The sequence below is a fragment of the Heterocephalus glaber genome, unplaced genomic scaffold, assembly GCF_053883595.1.
Source record: "Heterocephalus glaber isolate CG9 unplaced genomic scaffold, H.glaber_assembly_v1.0 deba00001509, whole genome shotgun sequence".
Taxonomy (NCBI): domain Eukaryota; kingdom Metazoa; phylum Chordata; class Mammalia; order Rodentia; family Bathyergidae; genus Heterocephalus; species Heterocephalus glaber.
The window spans coordinates 2,992,812-3,006,829 of NW_028258325.1; the positions used below are offsets into that span (position 1 = coordinate 2,992,812).

At 56.7% G+C, this 14,018-nt stretch overlaps 1 protein-coding gene across 5 annotated transcripts in view; it reads left to right on the top strand.

The window, feature by feature from the left end:
* Nucleotides 1–14,018, top strand: part of Afap1 (actin filament associated protein 1) — a 111,176-nt gene that overhangs the window by 55,515 nt on the left and 41,643 nt on the right. For all 5 annotated transcript variants that reach the window (XM_013073041.3, XM_013073040.3, XM_004847337.4 and 2 more), the window contains exons 4-6: nucleotides 1,588–1,696; nucleotides 9,170–9,381; nucleotides 12,564–12,743. In XM_013073041.3, the coding sequence (XP_012928495.1) occupies nucleotides 1,588–1,696; nucleotides 9,170–9,381; nucleotides 12,564–12,743 (501 nt within the window). The remainder of the gene's footprint in view (nucleotides 1–1,587; nucleotides 1,697–9,169; nucleotides 9,382–12,563; nucleotides 12,744–14,018) is intronic.

Consider the following 14,018-nt stretch of genomic DNA (forward strand, 5'->3'; position numbering starts at 1 on the left):
AGTGAGTGCCCTTCTGTCTGTTACGAAAGCAGGAGCACACATGTTAGTCAGGGGTCTGGAGGGCTGTTGTCATTCACCTGGTGGCATCTTTGTGATGACGTAGAAAGACCATGCCGCGTATTCCGTGTCTGCCTGGGGATACAGCAACCACTGCGCCTTCCCCTCCAGGAACCCTTAGGCTATTTTAGGTTTTGCTAAGCCTCCTTGGGCATTGTTTTCTCCATGAACAATGGACCTTTGTGGTCGTATATTTCTAGGGGTGGGTTTGTGGGGTCCCAGAGCCTATCTCTCTGCTGGTCCTCCAAACATGTGACCCTGTAGGGTTGGACAGGGTGTGTTTGGATGTCCCCTGATTAGGAGTCACTTCCACCTTCCTCAAAGCTCTCAGGAAAGGCGTCTGACCTGGGCACAAACCGGCAGCTGCTGAGTCAGCTGCAGTGATGCTGTCCGGGAGGTGAGGTGAATAATCTGACTGTCACCATACCCAGCCGGACGCCTGCTCCTCCCAGGTGACACACAGCGAGTCAGACCCCTCTGTTCCAAAGCAGCAGGCGGGATTTCAACCCATGCGGCCCCTGCCCAGGCCCTGCCTGGCACTGAGCGTAGCATACTGGGCTCTGTTTTAGAATGGGCTCTTTGGGAGGCTGTGGAGGTCCTGGAGTGGCCCGGCGAGAGTGGCACCAGGGAACAGGACCTGTTTGGTCCATGGACAAGGCCGGGCCGCGATGAGGGCTGGCGGCGTCTGAATAGTGGGGCGAGTGGACGTGTGGACGGAGCCCTGCAGCTCCTCCTCCTGCTCCTCCCGCTCCTCCCCTCCCGCCGGCTGGCAGGCCGGAGGAGAGGCCTGGACTGCAGCGGCGATTAGTCATCCACCCAGGACTCCTTGGAAAGTGATGGAATCGCACATTCTAGAGACTTTACATAAAAATAAAAAACAGCAAAAACACCATGATTTCATTGGAACAGTGTCCTACTTGGAAGCTTAAGTTGGTCAGTCTTCAATTCGGGCCTCACTCCACTCTGTTCCCTGTAAGGTCCTTCTTCCTCCTGTAGTCCCAGAAGAGAGGCGTGTGGAGAGGTCCACCGCCCGGAGAGAGACTGCAAACACGATTCAGCAGCCAGGCCCGGTGCCTGTGGGCCCCGCCCTGTCGTGTTGGCTGTGACTTTGCGCAGGACCTGTTGGGGCCTGGGCCCCAGTTTCTGCATCTGCACAATGTGAAGTCATAGAGTTCCCCTTCGGCGCTCCTGTGCCGATGGACCGATGTCCGCGTGACCACGCACGGCGTCAGCCCGTGCCGGCGGGGTCTGGGGGACGGCTTTTGTGAGGAGCAAGTGTTCTCTCTGGGGAGAGCGGCTTCCTTCTGTCAGGAGCGGCTCCTTGGCATGGGGACGAGGCTGGACTCTGAACCACACCATCCCTGGGGGTCTGGATACACGCCATGGCTGAGTGGCCTTGGAGTGCGGAGTGGGGCTGGGGAAGGGGCCGCCGGGGCGGGAGGGGCCTCCCCCTTGGCTGTGTGCGCGGGAAAGAAAGGCAGTGCTCCTCGGTGGTCCTGCTGAGCTCTGTGCACCTCCTTCTCCCCTCAGCCTCCTGACAGCGGGCCCCCGCCACTGCCGACGTCCTCCCTCCCGGAAGGCTACTACGAGGAAGCTGTGCCGCTGAGCCCCGGAAAGGCCCCGGAGTACATCACGGCCAGTGAGTGGCATGGGCTGACCAGGCCTTGCCTGGGCGTGGAGGGGACGAGCCCTGTGCACCACTGCAGAGATGGGGCCGAAGCGAACTTGGCACCAGGGCAGGTGGCAATGCAGGGAGGGCTCTGAGGAGGCAGAGGTGCCACCCGGTGCCCTGACTCAGTGGTTCCTGGAGGCCTCGAGTCAGCCGATCGTGTGCCAAGGAAATGAGTGCCAGCAGATGAAGAGCGGTGGCCCCTGTGGGCTGTTTTATGGGTGCCTGCCACCCCTCAGTCCCTTCGTCTTTGCCCAGTCTGTGACCCCTCCACACAGACTGGAGCGGCTTCTTCCAGGCTGCTGGTTAGGCAGAAGTAACTGGGTACAGAGCACAGAGGCCTCTCGACTGCAGGCTTTTATTTGTTTATTTGTCTCTCTTTGGGGGGAGGAGAACAGGTTTTGCCAGAAAGTTTGTGCCAAAGTCGCAGTTCTCACGGCTCGGCTCAGCTCGGCTTGGTGTCCACTCGCTGATAAGGCTGAGAGGCGCCCGTGGTAACGCTGACTTTGCCAGTACGGCAAGACCAGCCGGTGCGGAGAACCTGACACGTCTCTCCAGTCGTTCTGAGTAACCGGTGTTTCTCTTCGCAGTCTCCGTCAGGCAGGCGCCCTGTGTCAGAGAGGAATCACACTGGCGTCTGAGTCTGTCAGCTGAGGGAGTCCTGCTCGCCTTCTTGTCAGGTGGAGGGTGGGAAGCGAGTGCAGGCTTCACGCACCGAGCTCTCCCTGTGCTGGCCTGTGCTGCAGAGCTCCCTCCTGCCCTTGTCCCGGGGATGTCAGTTACCTCAAGTCTGCGCCGTGCAGACCTGGCTGGTGTGTTCCTGGTGTCCTCCTGCACAGTGAACAGCCTGGCTGCTGCTCAGAGAAGAATCTGTCCATGGTGGAAGGCGGCACCACAGGGGGCCCATCCCAGGCCGTAGGAGTGGTGGGGAGCCTGTGCCCAAGGCTGAGCTCCCTCCGCCCACCCACCTGACCCCAGACGTCCTGGCCGGCCACAGCCCTGTCAGTCGCCATGCTGGCAGGGGGACAGCTCCAATTCCACGGCCAGGGGACTTCAGGTGTTGAGACCTGCAAGGCGGATGTCTTGCCTTCTCTTCCACTGAAGAACCTTCTGGCAGAAGAGAGACCACGCACTGCCACAGCCTCTAAGGGTCCCCTGTCACCGAGCCGATGAGGACACACAGAAGCCGACCCGCTGCCTTCTCCAGTTAGACAGGAGTGCAGGGCGGTTCGCCGAACCCCACCCAGTTCTGCCTTTGTCAGAGGGGCAGGGGTTTGGGGGACTGAGCCAGCCACGCCCTTGGGAGTGGAAGGCTGTTGTCGACTCCACCTGGAGGGTAGGGCAGCTGTGGGAAGAGGCCTGGGGACGAGGAAGGGCAGGCTGGAACCCATGTGTCCACTCACGGATGTCTCGTGGGCCACACAGGAGGGCCTGGGAGCTGTCCCCAGAGCCGCAGTCACCCACCCACCTTGAGCCGGGACCCAGTGGATCTGGAGGGCTGTGACCCTGCCGTGATCACATGCCACTGACATGGGTGACAGCACAACGTGTGGCTCAGCATTCAGCTGCCGCCTGTGACAGGAACCCCCTGGTTCTGAGAGGATACAGTCCCCTCATGCAGGCCCAGTGACACCCACTCCTTGGAGAGCCTTACATCCCCAGACTGGGCCTTTCTCACGAAGGCAGAGGAGGCTGGGTGCAGGGAGAAGGCAGGTGTTCACCCACACGCTTACACACGGAAACAAGGAAGGGCCCTGCACGAGCTCAGTCCCCATGTGTTCAGGGTCAGCCGCACCCCAGTTCCTTCAACACCACCCAGGTTTGCTTTGCTGCCACAGCCTCCTTGCACGGCCACAGCTTATCTTCTGGTGGTGACCCAGCTCCTGTCTGGAAGGCCCTGGCCACCAGGACTTCCTGTATTGGACATCTGTGGTCATCAGTTTTCATCACAGGCCCCGGGATCCCGGCTCTCTCGTCCTGGCCCTTGTGTGGTCACAGCTCCCTCACTGTCAGGATCAGCCCCCTGAACCTCCTCGGTGACCATGACGCTTTCTCTGCCTGTGGCTTTCCTGGTCTGTGGAGCCCGGCATGGCTGGGGACAGTCTCAGCCTTCCTGCTTAGTGGAACTGTGGCCACTTCCTTCCCCTGGGCCAGTGCATCCAGAACCCTGGGGAGGGAGTGGGTCCAGAGGAGCCACTGCCCTTCGTAGCCCTGTCCTTGGGCCTGGCGAGTCCTGGCTGTGGGGCTGGGTCACACACCTCTGGGAGATACTTGGAGATGTCACCCAGCCCCCTGAGGTGTTTCCAGGGCTGGCACTGTTGCTGAGGTTCAGAGCCTGTTCCTTCTGCCTGTCTGGTGGGCTTCTGCAGGCTGCTGTACTTCATATGTAGCATACAAGGCCCTTGCTCAGTCAGGGCTGCATGGGAAGGCATGGAAGGAAGTTCACTTTCATTATCCCTTCCTGCGGTAGTGGACAGTGGTGACAGCTCTTCTCAGGGGCAGCTGATAGGGGTCAGTGCTGGCCTCTGCTGTCTGCAGGTGGAGGACCGGAAGCACCTGGACTGTTTTTCCTGAGTGGAAGGCTACACTGCCGATTTTCACGCTCACCTCCTCATGGCCACCACAGCCACTTGTATGTGAATGAGAATCTGAAGGTGACGGACACATGTGTGGGTCATGGTGGCTGCAGGCTGAAGTGGCTTTGCCGGGCACTGACCTGGCACATGGGCCCCACACTTTCCCCAGACCACTGGGAACCAGTTTTCTATCAGGTTCCCCTCAAGTCCCGAGCACACAGCCAGCCTTCAAGGCAATGCTGGTGAATCAGAGCTGACAGGAGGATGCGGCATGACAGGAACAGGCCAGGGCCATTGAAGCTAGATGCTTTTGCCACTTGCTCACATCTTTGGGACCTGATGCAGTCTGCTTCAGTGTAGACCACATTAACCCACTTCAGTTTGATGGCAGGATGTCCCTGTAGACCACTGACTTATTTACTTTTCTTATGGTGGAGACGAAATATCTGACATCCAAATTGAAAGAGGGAAAGATTTATTTAGCTCACAGTTTGTAGAGGTTTCAGTCTGTAGTCGGCTGGCTCCAAGGCAGGGTGGCATGGCAGATAGTCATTGCAGAGGAGAAACAGTTCATGGTGGGCAGAAGGCAGCAAAGCAAGCAAGGGAACAAACAAGTGACTGTAGCAGCTTCTCTCTGCCTCTTTTTATAGTCTGTCTAGGGTACCAGGATTAGAATAGTGCCAAACCAATCAGAGGACTGATTCAGTAATCAGACACCCTCAATCCCAGCATCATACTCTATATTCAGCATCCTCTGAAAAAGCCCCACCTATGACCACATGAGGCTTTGCGGGGACATCTAGACACAGCCATAACAACTGCTCTGATTGGTGAAGGAGTGCCCCATAGATGGCTCTGATTGGTGAAGGAGTACTTCGTAGATCGCTCTGATTGGTGAAGGAGTGCCCCGTAGATTGCTCTGATTGGTGGAGTGCCTTGTAGACCGCTCTGATTGGTGAAGGAGTGCCCCATAGACCACTCTGATTGGCGATGGTATGCTCCTCGATGCACCAAATAACCCACAGTTCATGTCAGGCAGCTCAGGTTGCATCCTGCCTTGGTGTCTCGTGGTGAAGTCTTCATCTCTGCTGGAGCTTCAGCAGCCGAAAGTACAATAGTGATCTTCAGAGGATGATGTAACTGTGCTTCGAAATCCCAGGGGTCTGCGAGAGCTTCACCTGCCCGAGCCTGCCAGAGGTACCCATCACCATCTGGAACAGCTGGGGTTTGATTAGAGGAGCAGAACCTCCATGATAAGGAGCAAGATCTTCTAGGGATTAGGCCTGGCACAGCCACGGGCCATTTCCAAACACGAGTCGCTCACTGCTCACTGCTCTGCACAGAACCCCGGTGGCCTTCCTTCCCACTCAGAAGTGAGAGCCACCGTCCTCACAGGGGAGCCCAGAGGAGCCTCTGCAGAATCGAGCTGTGCTCCCTCATGTGCTTGGCTTGGGCACATCGCCCCCGCAGGGCCCATCTCCCCCTAGGGTGTAAGAATAAAGCAGGTGAGTGTTTCCATGTTTGTGTCTGGCACAGAAGTGCTCAGTAAATACTTGAATTAATCCCTGGCTGGTTTTATGGCTCCTTAGCTTTGTTCTGTTGATTTGCCTGTGCAGTTATTTTCTTTTTTGTGTGTGTGCGGAACACCTAATCTGTGCCCATTTTTGGTGCTCAGAACTCTGAAATGCAAGAGCAAGGAAAGATATGTGTTAGTCACCTTCCTGTTACTGTAAGGAGATAGTTGAGCAATTAGCTTTTATACAGAGGAAAGGTTTATTTTGCCTGACAGTTCTGAGGTTCTAGTCCAACACAGAGGGGCCCTGTGCCCTGGGCCTGTGCCGAGGGCGGTGACTGCAGCAGGAGTGCATAGTGGAGCCAAACTTCTCACCCCAGGGCTGAGAAGCTGAGAGAGAGGGAGGCTGGGATCCCACAGTCCCCTCAAGGGCACGGCCCCAGTGACCCCGAGACCTCCCCGCAGGCCCCGCCTAAGGCTGCTGCCTGAGCCCACGACTTTTCTGCCGAGCCTGTTCCTTCTCTGAAAACTCAAGGTCAGACCCCAGAGAGACCTGGCGGGCAAGTCACACGTGCAGGGTCTCCCTGCTCCCGAGGGGCAGGCACGCAGACAGGGTGCCACGTTCACTCAGCGCTTAGCTCCGAGGGCAGCTTGTGGACTCTGAGGGTGCGTTCAGGACGGGTCCTGGGCTGTGTGTGAGGGGCGACCCTGGGCGGCGTGCATCACGGGCTTCCTGCGAGGGGGCTGCTCTGGTTTGCTGGATGTGCGTGCACTGTGTGCCATTGCATTTATGCTGGTTTTTTAAAAATCTGGAATAAATATTTCATAGTTAAAAATAACCGCTATTGGAGCATCCTGCCTGAAGTGGAACCCTTGGCGAGGGAGTCCAGGCTGTGCCGACTGATGGTGCTGGTCAGCGCCCTCTCCTCTGCCCCTGTGAGCCCCTTCAGCTGTGTCTGCACCCCAGCACTCATGGCAGCGTCAGAGGTGCTCTCGGTTCCTCCCTCCTCCCTCCTGCTGCTTCTCTGACTCTCCGGCGCTGTTCCTTTCCTCCTAATGTGACGACAAGCCCCAGCCCCCAGACAGGGGCTCCCTGGGGTCCCCACCCCCATTGGGTCTGAGACCCCATCTCTGTGCTGAGTGAACATGAGGGGCTCTGTTCTCTTTATTGGGCAACTGCCGAAGATGATTTTTGGCATTGATTTTTTTCTGAGGCCCTTTTGCTCCTGGCTGCTCTTGTTTCCTGTTAAGTTGGCCAAAGTTTTCTAGAGACGGCTCTGGCCTGCTGTCAGAGGAAGGCAGGACAGCGAGTGCTCTGTCTCTTCGCAGCTGTTGCCCTCAGCGGGTCCCCAGGATGAGAGGGGCTGCCAGGATGTCATTTGCCCTTTCTGTGTGAAATCAGCTGCCCTGGCTCCCGCCTCGGCCCTGGCCCTTAGGGCCGTGGTCTTGGCTGGGTGACTTCATCTTCAAGCCTGGCTCTCCCTTCGCTCTGAATGAGATTGCAGTGCTCGTCCTGCTCTAGCGGCCTCGTGAGAGCTGTTGCAAGCGCCCCAGCCTCTGTGTTTCCAGCTCTGTCCCTGCACTGGCACACGGACACCAGTGCCAGAGAGCGCTGCCCAGGCGTGGCGGGGCCCGGAGGAAGGGCTCTCACGGCTCATGGGTCTGTCCTCAGTCTTTCCTCCACTTGTCATGAAACACCTTTGGAGCTTGGTGTTCCAGGAAACAAGCTGAGCTCTGGGGGCTCCAAAGCAGAGGTGGAGGGGACCCTGAGTACCCTGCCCTCCCTCGGTACCGCTCCTGGTGTCCCTGAAGGCCCCACCCGGCCCCTGCACCAGTGTCCCAGGACCACTGCACCTGTACCCAGCAGGCACCTTGGCACTGGCCCCAAATCCTCCTCGGCTTCTTTTTGTCACTGAAGACCCTCTCAGGCTGATCATCTTTCTGCTCGCTGCTCTGTGGATTCTGGACTAGGAAACGGAGAGGCAAACACGGCCGCCCAGCACAATCAGAATGGTTTCCGGGTGCAAGGATCGAGAGCCCCACTGTGTGGCAGGTCTGCTGCTTCTGCAGCTTCTGGGTGGAGTGGGCCCTGCATGGGCCATCGCCGCTCCTTAACTGCCTCCTTCGTCATTGCCTCCATTTCTCAAACAGGCTTCAGACAGTGCCTGTGGATGGAGGGGAAGCAGAGGTGAATCGGACTCTGCCTCCAGCAGCTTGTCCTCCCAAGTGGCTGCAGGTGACAGTCCGCACATGTGCCGAGCACCTTGAGGGCTCATGGGACAGTTCTTCCTGCTGTTTGTGTACTCGCCACGGGGCAGGAACTCCAAGAGGTGCTGGCTGTCACACTCAGCAGCCAGTCTCCCTTCCACCGAGGCTCACGGGGCTCTGCGTGGCATCAGCAGTGTGACTGGAGGGCCTGTGAGGCACTGGGCGCACAGAGGAGGGAATCCGACCCAGCCTGTTCTTGGGCTCCCCTGCTATGACAGAGGTGCCCTTCTCCCCGCGTTGCAGGCTGGAGTCCCAGGTCCGACCGGTTCTGTGCCGGCCTCTGCTGGCCTGTGGGTGCTGCCGTGTCAGTGTGCCCACATGGCACAGTGGAGTGAGCCATGCCCTCTCTCGTAAGGCCACCAGTCCTATTGGGTTAGCAGCCAACCCTGGTGACCACTTTCAGCCTGAATTATCACCTCAAAGCCTCGTTTCCAGAGTCACAATAAAATGAAGCCTTGCACACGCGAGTGGTGGGGGCGCTCCGTGAGTGTGCAGCATGAGCATTGGTATTCAGAGAGGGTTGGAGGAGGTGTCGGGTACTGATGTCCCCGAGGGGCGCACTTACCCAGGCCAGGCCAAGAGGGAGCGGGTGTCACGGAAGCCTGGGTCCTGGCAGAGACCCCAGGAAATGGAGAGTGTAGCACGCGCTTCGGAAACTGAGCATTCTGTGCACAGCAGGGTGATCTCCTGGGAAGGTGACCAGGAGGAGAGAGGTGGCCTGGGCTGGGTCCTGAGTCCTTGGAAGGGTCTGGGCATGTGGTAGTGCCAGGAAGGGTGGGTGGTGCGGCTTAGGGCCTCCAGCAGTGAGGTGTGGCCATGGGGGAGCAGAGGGCCACGCGGCAGGAGTTGCAGGTGGTCACTGTGGGGCCTGGCTTGTGTCCACGGTGTAGGGTCCAGACAGTGCCCTGTGCACACGTCTGGAGGTGATTGGCGTAACAGTTGGGCTTCCCCTGCCCGAGCCTTTTAGAGGGGCTGGTGCTGCTCCATGGTGAATTCTATGGAGGCAGAAATGTGGCCACGAGGCCCAGAGCCTGCAGGTGAGCTTCAGGCTCAGCTCCCCTTACCCTGTCTGCTGTCTCTCCACAGATTATGACTCGGACGCCATGAGCAGCTCCTATGAGTCGTACGACGAGGAGGAGGAGGACGGGAAGGGGAAGAAGGCCCGGCACCAGTGGCCCTCGGAGGAGGCCTCCATGGACCTAGTGAAGGATGCCAAGATCTGTGCCTTCCTGCTGCGGAAGAAGCGCTTCGGCCAGTGGACCAAGCTGCTCTGCGTCATCAAGGACACCAAGCTGCTGGTAAGGGCCGGGCAGTGCAGGGCTGTGCGACCGCTCAGATGACCCGCCTCACAGGATGGGGCGCTGGGGCTCAGCAAGTGCTGTGTCCCTCAGGATCTGGATCCGGCCCAGGGTAAGCCGAGCCCACGCCGGTGCCCACCTGTCTTTCGGGGTGCTGGCATGACTTCCGGGATGCCTGCCCCGCAGCGAGCCAGCAGTGGGTATTGTTCCCGGGCTAGGCCTGCAGCTCTGGCCGTGGAAACGCAGTGCAGCTTGCCAGGAGTTTCAGATGGGTTTTCTCATTTGTAGTGAGTCAGTGAATTCCTCAAAGCCAGGTCATGGAAGTGGGAAGGCAGGCGGGGGAGGATGCAGGGCAGGAGGCCAGGAGGGGAAATTCTTTCGGAAAGCTTGAAGCCAAGTCTTTTTTTTCATGGAGAAGCAGAACAGGAAGATCAAGTAGCCAGAGGCTGGCTGGCCGAGCTGCTGTACTCCTCAGGCTCCCTGGAAGGAAGCGGGGCCTCTGGAGCTGCCATGACCTTGCCTGCCTCTACCCGCTCCTCCCCCGGCCTTCTCCCTTCAGAAATCATAGTTGAACTCAGAGTCATGAACTTTACAGTATTTTTTTTTGCCTTTTGTTTTTCTTTCAAATTAACCTGGGGGCGGGGGGATCACTCCAAGGTCTGCCAATAATCAGAAAACCCGAGAATTTGAGTTTCTGGACATCGTATTTTATTTTCATTTATCATTTATTTTCATTCATATCATTTTATTTTCATTTTTTATCATCGGGGATGAAATAGAAGAAGATAGTGGTTTTTTAAAAGCAAGTTTTATGTGTGAATTATGGGAGTTTTTATTTTCCTAGATTCTTAGGACACTACATTTTTTAATTAATGCTTTTGTTCAATTTTTGTAAACAGAGTGCATATTTTTTCCACATGTGTGGCCTGAATTTCTCCCAAATTTACAGTATGCCAAAACTGATGCCATGGGGAGTTTTAAAGCATGAAGAAAAGAGGGATTAATATGGTCCTTATTTATAATCTGACCTAATAGCTGCAAGATGTGGATACATTACATAAAGATTTTAAAAATACACAACTCTTTTTTTCCCTGCTCCCGGGTAGTTGGGGTCGAGCCCTAGGCTTTGCCCTGAGCTACATCTCCAGCCTTTAAAATTTTTTTTTATTTTGAGACAAGGTCTTGTTATGTTGCCCAAGCTGGCCTTGAACCTTGGAAACCTCCTGCTTCGGCCTCCTCGGTCTCTGGGATTACATGTAGACCATCATGCCTGGCTGGGCTATCAGTTCTTATTTAACAGAGAAGCTCTGCACAGTGTGGGCTCTCTTTCGGCCGTGGTGAGGTCAGCAGTTTGGGGTCCATGACTCTTGGCCTCTCTCCCTCACCCCTCTACCTGTCTCCTCCTCCTGTACCTTTTTTGCCTTTCCTAGAAGTCTCCCCTCTCCATAGCAGGAGGATAACTGCTTCCAGTTAGAGTAGCTGTAAATACTGAAGAAGAAGTTCGTGGAAAACTAGGCAAAGCCCTGGCTTTGATGAGCCCTGTCTAGTTATTTCTATTATGAAGCATTTTTTAAAGTTGAGAAGTAATCCAGGATTGAACCACCCCATGACCTCTGTCGACAGTGAAGAAGTCAACAGTGATAAAGCAAGAACTTTCTGGTCCAGAAGCTACAAGCAGAAGTGAACCCTTGGCCTCAGGGTTCCGCAGAACCACGGACTGAGCCCTCTGTGGAGCTGGTCCCCTCTGTGCCCGGGTGGCCGGGCGGGGGGGCCACTGTGATGCCGTCACCACAAGCACTTGCTGTGAGCCCAGTGTGGGTGAGAGGCCCTCGGCCCAGAGCTCCTGTCACCCCCACTCTCACAGTGCCTGCTGTGGGCCACTGGGCCTGAGTGCACGGGGCTCCTGAGCCTTTGGCTCAGATGTGCTGCTCCCGGCCTCTCTGCCCGGCCCTCTTCCTCCCCGCTGCAGGCCTGTCCTTGGGGCAGTGCAGGCAGGGTCCTGTGTTGGGGAAGCTTCCCTGGGCCTGGCTGCCTGGGTCTGCACATGGCATTTGTGGTTTTGCTAAGCACTCGAGCCCTGTGACCTGGGCTGTGAAGTCCCCTTCCCACCCCTGCTGCAGCGCTGTGGTTTCTGTCACCTCCCCTGCTATTCAAAATGCAAGAAATCTGGGAGGTGGTGAACATTCATAGTCATCTGAGCTTAGATGGCTTGGGAGTATTTTTTAGACAGGGCAACTGTCAGTCGGATTTTTGAGGTAGGTAACCCTGAGCTGGAACCGGGCACCGGGGGTGAAAGCTGTAAGGCAGGAAGGGCTCTAACAGATGGCACTGTGGCCGAGAATTTCATGTGATTCAAGTAATAAGAATAGCAACACACATTTTATTCATGAGGAAATGGGCTCAGAAAAGGAACTGCCTGGGACCCAGATTAGGTTAGTGGCAGAGCGAGGACCCAGATGTCTGCCTCCGGGCTGAGTCTTTCCTGTCAGAAGGAGCTTCCGGCTCCAGGTAAGAGTTAAACAAAGAGCGGTGGCAGCGGCTGCGGGCAGAGGGCTGGTTCTGCCCTGTGGTGAAGCAGGAACCCAGTGGGCCAGTCTCAGCAGTGAGTTAGTTGGGGGCTCCTCAGAGTGGTCACAGCGGCGTCCCTGAGCAGCAGGCTGTCGGGAAGCAAGGCTGTGTTGCTTCCATCCACCGGGCACTGGGATTTGTGCTCCTGATGAGAGCGCACATCTGCCCGCGAGGAGGGGTGTGCAGACGACAGGGCAGGTACCACACACTGTGGCTGTGGGGTCCTCACTCGTTACATTGTCTCCCCACGTTGGACTGTGTGGCCGGAACACGTGGAGCTGTGTGCTTTACACGCTGTGTTATTCACGCAAATGCAGGTAGGTCCTGTGTGCTTTTATTTGCGTGCGTATATTCCTGGAGTTTGCGGAGGGCGCTCTGGTTGAAGGGGAGCTTTGCTTCCCACTGAATCGCATCCTGGCTGCTCCAGGCCAGTGGCAGCGTGAGCAGGCGGGCACCTTCCCTGCATGGAAGCGGCGTGTGGGTGTGCAGGGGCCCTCCGTGTGTGGTGCCACCGTCGGGCGGGGCAGCACTCGAGGGCTTCCCTTGCCACGTGGACCTTCTGGGGCCCGTTCAGACCTCCTCACACGTGAACCCATCTGTTGTGTTGGTTGCAGTGCTACAAAAGTTCCAAGGACCAGCAGCCACAGATGGAGCTGCCGCTGCAGGGCTGTAGCATCATGTACATCCCGAAGGACAGCAAGAAGAAGAAGCACGAGTTGAAAATCACACAGCAAGGCACAGACCCACTGGTGCTGGCGGTGCAGAGCAAGGAGCAGGCGGAGCAGTGGCTGAAGGTAGGTGGTGCTGGGCCCTGCACCTCCTGTATTCTGCAGCAGCCCCTGGTGACCGGGACCCTGTGTCCGCCGCCCCTTTGGAGAGAGGTTGCCCCCGCTTGCAGCTGCCTCCAGACTTTCCCTTGTATTTCCTGTAGTTTTGCTTTATTGTCTGCACACGGATCTTTCTGGTTTATTCCACCTGGGGTGTATGGGCTTCTGGATTGTTATCTTTCTGTGTTTTAGGAAGAATTCTCAGCTGTTTTCTTCAAATACATCTTTGCCGCACTCCCCTTCCCTGAGATGGTGTTTCATTGGTAGACTTGCTCAGCTCTGCTTTGTATGCTCTTTGTATTTACTGTCCTTTTTTTAGCCTGGCTTATTTTTTCTTGCTGTCTTCTGGTTCCCCGTTTCTCTCTTCGGCTGTTTCTGATGTGCCGTTGCATTTGTTTTGTTCATTTGCGTTCTTAGTGGTGGTCATGGCAGTGGCCCTCGTCCGCTCACGGTGCTCTGACTGGGGGCTTGTAAACCACAAAACTTGTTCTCACAGTTTTCGAGGCTGGAGGTCGAAGGTCAGGGTTCCAGCAGGCTCAGCGTCTAAGGGCTGCTTTCTCCTCAGGAGTCCTCTCTGGGCTTCTCCCTATGTCCCCACCTCTGGGGCTCAGGGCTCACAGAGAGATTTCTTCACCTCCTGGAGGCCCTGCCTCCGAACGCCACTGCCCCAGGGTCCGGATTTCAGTGTACGAAATTGAGGCAACAGAGTTCGTTCATCCCGAGAGTTTTCAGGAGGTGATGAAAAACACTGACCCTAAATGACTCAGATTCACTCGGGAATGAAGATTTTCTTCTGATGTTGCACCTTTAAGTCTCTTGGAGGTTCAGAAGTGCTACAGATGGGCTTCAAATGTGCCTCCTCCGCTTAACTCTCTCTTCACCCTCAGAGGAAACGTTTACCCAGAATTTGGTTATTTTCACAGTGCTCCCCCTTGTGCCCAGTGTGCCATGAGCAGCACACTCTCTCGTATTTAAACTTTCCTGTGAGAGTGCCGTCCAGCTCTGTGGACCCTGGGGGGTTCCTGTCACCCGGCAGGCCTCACACCTGTCCTCGTGTGCACTGTCCTTGGCACATTCCCTTGCCATCAGGCGGACACGAAGCCAGGTGCAGCCTGTGCGTGTGTCCTGCTGGCCTCATGTGTCGCGGCCTCTCCGGGATGGGCGCTGCTGAGCTGAGGCTGTGCACCCCGTCAGCCTCACTCGGTCTTGCCCAGTTGCTTCCTAGGACTGTGCATTACACTT